Here is an 11,958-nt window from a genome sequence, read left to right as displayed (position 1 = left end):
GTTTCATAGTCCCAGATCAAACTGTTCAAAACGTGGACCAAGTTTTCCTAGACGTTTGATCGTGAACTTTGACCTCATAAACACCAGTCATCTACTGACCAAGACCAGCCTACCATGGACGTTTCATGGTCCTAGTTAAAACCATTCAGAAGTTAATTTGGGGATATAGTTTTGCTCAGGCTCTTGACCATGACCTTTTGATCTAAAAAATGTTTCACCGACTGGTCAAGGGGAACCTACCACTGAAGTTTCGAGGTCTTCTGACAAACAGTTAGTAAGTTATTGCTGGAGTTTTGAGTGAACTTCCCATCAACACTTGCAAACCTACTGTATATCCCAATTTTTCAAGCAGACATCAGTATTGATGTGAAACGAAAGCATGATGCCGAAAACAGTGAGGGGGAAAACGTTGACGACAGACAAATTGATTCCTCAGTCTTAAATCCATTGCAGGTAACAATTAAATAAAAGGGCACATAACTCATGAACAACATGACTTCAATACATTTGTTATTTTTTTATTTTCCATTTCTACGATGAATTTGATCAACACTATGCACATTAACATATATATACAGAAATAAAGAGCGCTGTAATCGAAAATCCTTTCAGAGAAATTGTTATCAAACTTATCTGAGATATTTATTTACTTTATCAAATAAGTGAGTGTAATTTAGATTAATACAGAAAAAAAGATTATTAATTTATTTAATCAATTTATCAAGAAATGAGCTCTCAGGAAAGTGACTAAAATATAAAGATTCTTTGCCATCATAAAGTGTTGAATAATCAGACAAATTTCATTAATCATAATCATATCGATATGAAAAACCATCATAGAAAATCAAATCCAAAGTACTCGAAAGCATATTTCTATACTAAATTAAGGATGAAAATGTTTATTTCAACAACTTTTATGTTTCATATATCTTAAAAACTAGGCAAACATATTGAATGACAGAAGAAAAAAAGAAAACAAGAGCGCCAACTATCCCAAATTAGCCCATACTCTTTTTGGACAAAAGCTTCTAAAGTTATTGATCAGACAAGACCAATTTTACGTAATTTCTATAGCTCAAGAGCGATAACTGTTGAATGAAAATACCGTCATGGCTGGTTATCAAACTTGTCTGAGATATTATGCCAATACACATTCTGCACAAATTTGATTATGGTTAGACAAAGGCTTCTTAAGTTATTGATCAGACAAGTCCAATTTAAGGAGATTTCTATAATTAAAGGGCAATTACTCTTGAGTGACTTGAGCAATATAAGTGGTTATTGAACTTGTCCAAGATATTATGCCCATACATGTGTACTTATTCTGTCCAAGTGTCTGAAATGCTAGCTTTGTAAGTCAGTTAAAGTTTATTTCATTATGAAAGTAAAATACCAATATAATTGGAGCCACTCAGTTCATACTAATATAAAATTCTTAACCTTACAAACTTTGTCATACGCTCATTGACATGATGGCCGAACAGATTAAAATAACATTAAAGATGCACTCTTACTCCCAAATAAGATCTACAACAATTAATACAATTGTTATCGAAAAAGGTGAATAAATATTGAAAATAATGGTTCTTATGAAAGATTCCTTGCCTTATTTCAAAGAAAGGTGCAGAAATATTTCTACCTTAAGAGACGATAGTTCAACATTGTAAATCTTTTAGCACTCACCAATCATTTAATATTTGCAATTTTTCAGCCTTTAAATAGATGGTTACAATCTTGTTACAAGATAAATGCATTATTTAGTAAGTGGTTGAAGGTTTATCACTCAAAATTTATCTTTATCACACATGTGAATGTTTTGATTTTAAATATGAGGGTCACTTTAACAATAGAGCATCCATCATTCTTAGGACAAGCACAACATCATGTTCAGCTTGCATTTAAGTTCCTGAAGTCAAGAAATCTACCGCCTCCATGTATGCAAGTGGAAACCAGTCCAGATTCTGTTTCACACAGTCATCCAAATAAAGACTTTATAAGAAGCCTTAATTCTTATACTAGTGCTTGGAATCAAAATTGTCAACACATACTGCTATATTAAATCTGAAATTTAAGCAAGCTTGCAGACTTGTGCTTATTTAAACTACTGGTGATTCACAGAATCTTTAACCAGCTTTGACAGAAACATCATCAAAATGAACACAATCGGGGCATACAAATTCATGTCAACAACCATGCCTTTAGGTATTGAACCACGCAGCCTTGCTCCTCAGCGCCTGTCTGGGAGGCCAATATTAGACGTTGTTTGTTCCAGATAGGCAAGAGGGCCTTGTGGGTAGGAGGGAGGGGGCTGGGGGCGGGGGCCCATGCCCATTGAGTGTGACTGCATACCTGGTCCTGGCATTCCACCTGGCCCCTGCCCATGCATGGTGGTCGGATACCCCTGATATGGGCCGGAACCCGGGGCCATTGATCCACCTTGCTGCCCACCCATTCCCGGTAGGTGGTGAGGCTGGCTGGAATTGATAACAATCATAACTTTTTACATGTTCCAAATTTAGTGAGTTTAAATATTGATTTATGGTTTCAAATATATCAAGACACTTGAGCTGAATACAACCACTCAGATAAAAACGCAGTACTGATGACTCTATTATATTGTTTAAAACATACAGGGAATATTCATGCACATGGTCAACCAGCTCATTAACAAGAGCTGTTTGTCAAACATTATGTCCCACTGAGCGCCATGTTGTCATAAATATTTGAACAATTGAATGAAATATGCATAGACTGAAATGACAGCTGATTTGTCATTGACATTGGATGCCTTTGAAGCATTTTTAAGATAATGACCATTCAAAGTGTGAGGAGAGTAGGTATGTAGTTTTTAATCATGTTCAGATGGTGACTGATATTTGCAGATAAACATGTATCCTCTAAGCAGCAGAGAATAAGTAAATATGATGTAATTTTAATGACCAATATCAGGTAATTTAATGACCAATATGAGTTGTGACCTTGACCTTTGACTTTATGACCTCAAAATCCATAGGAATCATCTACTGGTCACCCCAAACCTAAATGTTAAGTTTGAGGGCCATGGGTGCAGGCATTGTCAACTCATCACACAGACAAGCTTTCTGCATTCATGGTCACTGTGACCTTGACTTTTGACCCAATGGCCCCTAAAATTAATACGGGTCATCTACTATTCAGGACAGCATCCATGTAATGTTTGATGACCAAAGGTTCAGGCATTGTTGAGCTATCACTCAGAGAGGCTTTGTCAACCTTTTTCGCGTTTAACCCATAAAATCAATAGGGGTCATCTACTGGTCAGGCCAAACCTTCATGTCAAGTTTGATGACCATAGGTTCAGATATTGTTGAGTTTGCATTCAAGGACACTTTGACCTTGACCTTTGACCCAGTAACCCCTCAATCAAAAGAGGTCATCTACTTGTAAGGCCTAACCTTCATGTCAAGTTTGAGGACCATATATCTAGGAATTGTTGAGTTATCACTCGGACAAGCTTTGGAATACGACCGACCCGAACGATCGACCATGTGCAAAGCAATAAAGCTCCTCTTCTTCGAAGGGGGACATAATAATTTTTTTGAACAGCAGATACCCTACACTAAGAAGCCAGGGTTCATGTTCAGTAATTTCTTGAATCTGAGTTTGAGATTCAAGGGGCCATGATTATGATTAGTCTCTGGTCCAATATCTAGACTCAGACTCAAAATCACTTTTATTAAATTACAAAGAATCATTTTCATACTATTTGAAACATTTTATAATTTTGCTTGTTATAAAATTTCGCTTGTTATAAAATTCAGCAATTTCATCATCAAAAGTCAACTCGAAGGAAAGTCACAATGAAATGAAGGTACATGTATGTAGTTTGGCCAAAACTGCAAAATTTAATCTTAATTTCATTGTAAAATTGTAAAATAGCTGTTAGAAGAGCAATAAATTGCTGAATGTGCTTAATATAACATTTTTTATCATAATTTACCCACCATTATTTCAAAAATAATAATATCTAAGGTACTTTGTCAAATTTTAAAATTCACTTTTGTGGAACTGAGTCGCAAACTTTGACCCAAAATGTTACTAAATATAGACCTTGTAGGATCATGTCTCACCTATAGGGTGGCAGGTGGCCTACAGGCATGGCACCAGTTGCCCCAAGGCCCTGAGGCTGAGGGGGTGGGGTCTGGTGGGAGTTGACACTCTGCATGGCCGACTGGTGCCCTGATCCAGCATGCACAGATGGACTGGTTCCCTCTCGCTCTTTCATAAGGAGTTGACAGCGCTTAAACTTCTCCGCATGACGCTCTAGCAACTGCTCCTTACGAACTAACTCCGCCTTTAGATCTAATATTTCCTGTAAAATAGTGAGAGGTTGTTAGAATGCTACAATGAAGAAGATACACATACATGATAATTGTTTGTTTCAGTGTAAGATCGCAATATATTTCACTGAGTGGGCACCAAAAACTATATTTCACAACTGGTGAGCCAAAAGTGAAACATTTACTTTTCTTTACTTTACTTATTTTGCGATCGTACACTGTAAAAAAACATTTATTTTTATTATTACATGCTTTACAGGATATAAAATGACATTTTATCGTTCTTTTTTTAGAAAAACGAGCCAAATTGCATGTGAAAAGAATGTCATTTCAGAAATGATGTCATGGAAATTGTGACCCAGCCCTGTGTGTGCTGATGTTTGATAAGACTTGACAGCGGGCTTTTAAGTTTCAAAACAGTGAAAAATTGATATTTTCACTATTTGAAACAGTGAAATATCATATCTATTCCAATGAAAACTCACCTGAAAGCATACAACAAAGTGTGCATATCATTTTTTTTATCAATCGGGGCCAAAGTTTGGCCGCATTCCAGATGCTTAAAATATATGTATATACTTTTTGCTCAAAAGTGAAAATAAATTTCCCTAATTTCTGTGTTGGATTTTTGTTTCAGTAATTCTAAAAATTAGACCCCAAACAATTTTTGAATGGAAAAATTGATATTTTCTTAAAGAAACAAATTTAATCACATTCTCTTATTTTATCAAAGCATTTTGTGGTATAAGTGGAATTCCCAATTTGAGTGAAAATGATGCACTTTTCCCTGACAGACAGCCCAAGACCCATTCCTAAAAATGGTGGGAAAAACATGGAACACTTCCATTGAAAAGACTTCATTGAATACTTACATCTTTGACAAGCAGGTCTGGTTTCTGATATGTAATGAGCATTCTCTTCCTCAAGAAAAATGCCTCTGTTTGCCTGGAAAGCTCCAAAAACCTCTGCATGGCATTTTCTATACCTGATACAAATTATATTATGAAATTAGTTAAAGGCCCATAAATTTATCTGAGTTTAGGGCAATGATCTCAAAAATGCTAGGTGTCAAAACAGCAAAGCAAGTCACAAATGCTTACTATGACGTCTTGGTTGACTGTCACTTGTGTATTAAATAATTAATAATTAACGTTTTTAATTGTTACCAACACAAATGGATTTCATGATCAACAACATAAAATTGGAAAAAATCAAAATCAAATTATTTTTTATTTAGGGTTGAAAGCAAAATGTGTGTCAAGGGGTTTTGCAAAGGTGGGTTGGGCTGCCCCAAACACAGGTATTTACTTTTAGGCTTTAGCTGCAGTTTTGATGTGATGAAATATTTAACATAACTGATATTTTTTTAAAAGCAAAACAAGCTAAGAAGTAAACAAATAAAATTAGTTACAATAATTTAAAAAAAAAAAGGGGAAAAAAATGAGTGCCCTATGCAGACAGACCTTTTCAGGGAGTTTAATGTAACACATAATTATTTAAACACAATTTTGAGATGAATTTGTCAACAGTGAGGGTGTCAACATTTGAATGTTCATGTTCAGTAACCTGGTACTTTTAAACACAGCTATCATTTTTATCGACACGGTTAAAGCTTCGAAGTTTCCACAAACAAATGGTCAAAAAGAGTATTAATTTTGAGTATATTCAACCTACTGATTGATAAAAAAATTCCCAGATTCAAAATCTCCAAAACTACCAAAAACACAAATAGTATTATAGGCATGATAATATTATGCTTAATATGTTACCAACTTGTTTTTGTTTCTTCTGAATCCTGCACATTATACTGCTCCTGACTGGTCATCAATGACATGCAGTTCTGAAAAACAGATTACCGGTAGCATGTTTAAAACGCAACATATAAACCGCTTGGTTGTCCAGTTGATGCACTCGATTTTCACCTTCACCACACATGTTGAATTCTTTGCCTGGGCACATGTGACTTTGTTTGTGGTACCCAAGCTCAACAAGTGGGTTTCCTCTGTGCACTCCATTATAATGAAATGAAGTATTTTTTTAACAATTCTTGAATGAAATAATGAACTTTTGGTGTAAATAATTATTATTATTGCATAAAATGTGTGTTTTCGGTCCGTTATCATGGTGTATTAAAATGCAAAAACCCGAGCGCTATCGGTAGAAAACGTGCATTAATCAGTAAATTCACGTGCTGTTATTGACCGGCTTTGGCTTTGGCTGAGCGACCTGGTTTCTGACCAAAAGTGGGTCAACGATGCCAACTTTTGCACAAAAACAAATTTAAGCATTATATAGCTGTATACAAATATCAACAAATTAAATAAACCACATTTAACTTACATATTTTCTTCTGAGTTGTCTTTTCCTGGCAAGCTGATGTGTGTTTACTAGATAGTACTTTCTGCAGTTGTTTTAACTATTTATTGGCTTTAAAAGCACTAAATAAAGTCTAAAACGTTCAACTCCTCCAAACATTAGTTAATTCTGTCGATTTTATTCAGAACAAACAACTTAAATGGACATGATTCCATTACGTTTTATGTAATGAATAAAGAAATTTCAATTTTTTTTTCTCTGATGCTGAAGATGCTGTACATTTTATCAAGAACATGTTAACAAATTTTTCAGGCTTAAATTAGTTGTCAAAACAAATAAAGGTTAAAGTAGGACTATATCGGTAATTAATCGATTACCCAATAGGGCCAAATAAAAAAATAGGTCTGTTTCAGGTTACCCGACCAACCCTATTTTTTCCCGCCGACCCTAACCTATTTTTCCCTGAAAAAAATATGATTTGGGTACGAAAAGCATTTGTTACGAAATGTATGTACATAAAGTTGACAATATTAGAGTTGGATTTCTGAACGTATTTACCGTACTTCACCTTAGAGTACGGACACCTTAAAATAATCAATTTTTCGCTCTCCGAATTCATAGAAAATAACCATTTTTGCATATTATCTACATGTATGTTAAACCTACATTTTTTCTTCATGTCTGCATTTTACCACTTATTAATTTATCCGTAGTTATCAATGGTTATTACGCCTATAAGTGTAACTCCTTCATCAAGTTAATCAAAATCCCATTCAACACCATTTTATACATGCATTGAAATGAATAAACACCTTTTATCAGCTTCAGATCAAACAGTCACATATTGTGACGTCACATAACTCTCAGTTATACCCACGAGGATCTCATGGAGAGCATGGATATTGCTATGCAGGATTAATTTTTCTGAGTGGTGTTTTCGATTGTAACTTAAGTATTGCATTTAACTTTAATTTAAAAGTGTGGTACAAGTTTCAAAGTTTATTGGCGGATCGTTTTACAAACATGTCATGTCTGTGTTTTCTTAATCTCTTAATTGCCCTTGTTGTTTCTTTAATCCTCCATTAAATATATCACACATCCTTTTCAACTGGCAATAAATCGTTTAGGATGGGTAGTAACTTACTAACTTATCACAGTGATGTATACGGTTAGGTAATCTAGCCAGGCATTGTAACGATAAAGATCAATAATTTTTGTCTGTGAGACTTAGAAACTGTAAAAGTTACAATCGATGTCCTTGGGGTGTCCGAAAATTAGGTACCTAGAATAAATTATTTTTGAAAATAATAATGGATGTCCGAATTTTTAGATTGTCCGAACTCTAAGGTGAATTACGGGTAGTTTGTGCTTGTGTGGCAGGTATATTACAATTCTTGAACTATATTTTCTTGTCAGATACAAATGTGGCAGATACTGACTTTCGGATTAATATGTCACACTTTTAAAAGTGTGCAATTTTGGCAATAAAACCTGCATGTTACTTGTTCTTCAAACCTGAACACCCAGGTCCTCTTAACCGCATTGAGGTTTCCTTGGCTAATGGCTTATATGGTAAATTTGCTGTCCCATTCTTCATGTAATTATGTAACAGGGAGGTTAGCATTCTACAGAGAGTGATTGAAAGCAAAAGGGTGCATAAAGAAAAGTAAAACCGTTCCTGGAAAGTCTCAAATAATAGCAGAGTGGTGTACCATAACTTAGTTGAAATCCAACCATCATTGTCAAAGTATTTAACCAGACAAATAAAGAATGTTTCCTTTGAAGCATGGAACATGTTTAAAAACTACTGATAAACCTGAAAATTGATGACTTTTATTTTTTTTACTTTCCGAGTCAACAGTTACTGAAATCAATATATCAAAAAAAAATATAAAAAAAATAAAAAAATATTCCGACCTACCTACCCTATTTTTTTTGGCAGCGTTACCTGAAACGCACCTATTTTTTTATTTGGCCTAGGTATTTTGTGTAAATAATCCCAGTAATCCAGTCAATTAAAAAAAACCCCAACACTTTCCCAACGAATGAACACTGCAAAAAATGGCGTCGAAAGAAAAATGCAACTGCTGAGTTATGTTGTGGCCCTAGTCTAAAATAATAGACTTGTTATACGGAATTCTTCCAATCCCTAACGTCTAAACGGGAATGTGCAAAAAACGGGGGTGTTTTAAAAATATTGAAATTGTTTTAAGTGAAGTATTTTAGTGTTGAAATTGATCATAAAGAGTTATATTCATATTTTAGCATGTAAGTGAAATGTTATTTTACACTAAACAAGCATTTAATGCATTAAAACAAGTTGTTTACCTTCCAATAAAACGAAAGTTGACTGACACAGAAAACAATTATGCGAAGGGAAACAACTCGATACAATCGTAATAACTCGGCCATGGCCGAAATGTTCCGAGCGATTTAAAACTGTGCCCTGAAGCATTGCAGGTGCCCTTCATGTATATATCGTTATGTTTTGACAGAATGAAATGAAGAAAAGCCGTCAAACTCATAATTATAAGTTGGATATTTATTTTTTGTGTACAGAACTAATATAAAATAACATTATCTGGTAATATTTCTTGTTTTTATGATGTTTTATAGACGCTATATGCTTTAACCCGGAATCCTGATCGGAACAACTACCCACTTTTGATACTAAAGAATTTGTACGTAAAGGATCTGCCATATAAAAAATCCGTCAACCTACAATTATTTGGACTAGTTGTGGCCCTAGTCGAGCTTAATGTAAAACTTTTTCAATGACATCACTGATGACGTCACACAAGCACCTGTTATGGAGGTTATTTTGAACTAACTGTTTTTGCATTTTTGTGACATTTAACAGCTTTTTTAAACACAAACGTTTCTCATGGTGTGTATTTTATGCAATAATAGCGACAATACACCTTTTTTCGGTCGTTACCATCTGCAAAAGCCCTTAAAATAGTTTACAACCATAGTGTTACGCACATGGGCAGTAAACCATTTTGCAGGCCTTTGCAGATGGTAACAATCTTAAAAAGGTGTATAAACTCTATATTATAAGGAATGAATTAAATGACATCAATACATTTAACATATTATAAATAAAAACTGTCTAAATGTTGTTTTATATTTTACGAGACTTGCTGAGACAATACAAACAATAACAAGATGAATAATTTTCTTGAAATATTGTTATGCAATGAATTGCGATCGAAACATATCCGAAGAGATTGCGTTCATCGGATGATAACGGCAATTGCTGAAAGGCAGTTCATTTAAGGAATGGAAGTTGATGTGTAAATAAAGAATGTTTAAATCTTAAAGGCATCTATACCTGAACTTGAAGACAATTGGTAAAGTACGCAAACTGTAACAAGTGAATTTAGTATTAAAGAACCAATTTTGAACACTCGGTTAAATATACATAATGTCCGATAAAAAACTATCCGAAAAATACACAGTATATCTAGACATCAATTTACATTAGAAGAGATGCTTTTTTATCTTGAAGACTATCGAAGAAGAAACGGAATATAAAAATAACAAAATTTACCAAAAATGATGATTCTAACTCATCAATTAGATTTATATTTTGTGAAGACATCGTTAAATCCGACGAAGCCGCCATATTTTGGTAGCAGTCAACCATTTCTGATTCAGTCATAAGCCTGGCACAGGCATATATTGTAGTCTGGAGTTCCTTCCCCATACTCTATCGTTATTATACGGAATATATCAGTAAGCAAGGGTAAGGGTACCTGACAAGCAAATGTGTGTTATTGTTTGTGGCTTAAATCTGGAATAGTATCAATTGGGTACATACATCTGTATAATGAGATAAACAACACGCAGATAGTTCATGCTTATGTTATATAAAACAAACGTGTTAATGTTAATTACATTTCGGAAGAGGTATGGAAGTACCAAAATCTATAAAGAAAAACAAATGATTGCAAGCATACATCTGTGAGTAGGAATAAATGTGTTATTGGTCAAAGCATTCATGTACATGTACAATCATGAAGTTACAATCAACTGAATATCTTTCGCCAACACACACAGGGCATGATTGCCAAGAAGGAGCTAGGACTCTCGAGACGCCAAGAAAATCAAACCAGAAGAAGGTGAGGTTTAAGAAGAGGCATTTCTTGAGAGAGATTATCATTTAAGTTGTGTTCTGTGTTCACGGAATAATTTTATTCTGCATCCGATTCATAGAAGCATAAGTTTAGGGGCATTATGGGCACACTCCGACCCGGTGTTATTGCACGCCAAGAGTGTAAGATCAGGTCAGCATTTTCTATGTGATGGACTGACGGCACAGTATTGGAACAAAGACAAATTATAATTGACAAATTATAATTGAGGTGGGAATCAGTGAATACGGCTTTTCAAGGCCGACTTTGAATTTCCTTGAGGCAAGGCATGGTATAGGAGCGGCCGTCGACACCTATGTGAATGTAAAAGGAAAATACATACAGCCTTCATTTTCAGCCAATGAATTGCTAATATGTTATCATTAAGAAAGTAAACTTTTGCGGGTCTTTAGAAGACCGCCCATTCTCACTCTTCCGATACACACTCCTTGCGTCAGATTTAGCGTTGGTAATGTGTCAGCCAATGAGGTTGTATTCTAAGTCAGTTAGATGACCTAAAATAATATCTTACACACTTCGCCCATTCTTAATCATTTAGATTGTCATCTAACTATTGCTCGTAGAATACATCGCTGTGTAAATAATAATTTGTTGCTATAAAAGTGGTTAATAATGCATACTTTATAATAATTATATATGTATGAATAAGATATGTTAATAAAATTATAATTAAAGTAATGTTATACTTGGAGATTGGTTGGGCAAGGGGTGTACAGAGACGAAGGTTATCAAGGGAGATAAACAAGAGACAAAGGAGGGAGAGAAAAATGTGGGTACACAACAATGGGAGTTGGAACAGTTCAGATATTCAAAATCGTTTCGTATCCTTCATGAAAGTCTTTCGTATCCTTCATGAAAGTCTAAACTAAAGTAAATATTCTGCAATTGATCTTGTGGTCTAGGGCAATATTTCCATTAATAACGATTTCAATGAATTTACGACATTGCTAGCCATACATAGTCAACTCAGGAAGTACTTGCTTTTCTAGAAAACAGAATGGACATGGTTTCGCTTGATGTAAGGTCACCTTATAACTTGTAACATGTTAGCCCTGGCGCTCATACTGATGATTCATTTGAAGTATTTCAGCAGCCGTTTAGGGATCTTCCACAAGAAAAAAGAGACTTGTTTTATCTGCAAATCTGATGTAACTAAACACGTTTAT

General features: G+C 34.7%; 1 protein-coding gene across 1 annotated transcript; it reads right to left on the bottom strand.

Annotated features, from left to right (window-relative positions):
* Positions 1–502: 502 nt before the first annotated feature.
* LOC128210968 (mediator of RNA polymerase II transcription subunit 28-like) lies at positions 503–10,270 on the bottom strand. Its single transcript, XM_052915320.1, has 5 exons — positions 10,189–10,270; positions 6,093–6,159; positions 5,192–5,304; positions 4,110–4,351; positions 503–2,474 (listed from the first exon to the last, which is right to left on the bottom strand). The coding sequence occupies exons 1-5, from the start codon at positions 10,261–10,263 to the stop codon at positions 2,228–2,230; spliced, it is 744 nt and encodes a 247-aa protein (XP_052771280.1). The 5' UTR covers positions 10,264–10,270; the 3' UTR covers positions 503–2,227.
* Positions 10,271–11,958: the final 1,688 nt, after the last annotated feature.

This window comes from Mya arenaria, chromosome 12, assembly GCF_026914265.1.
Source record: "Mya arenaria isolate MELC-2E11 chromosome 12, ASM2691426v1".
Lineage (NCBI taxonomy): Eukaryota > Metazoa > Mollusca > Bivalvia > Myida > Myidae > Mya > Mya arenaria.
The sequence above is the reverse complement of the archived record's forward strand: the minus strand, read 5'-3'. Positions and strand labels throughout refer to the sequence as shown.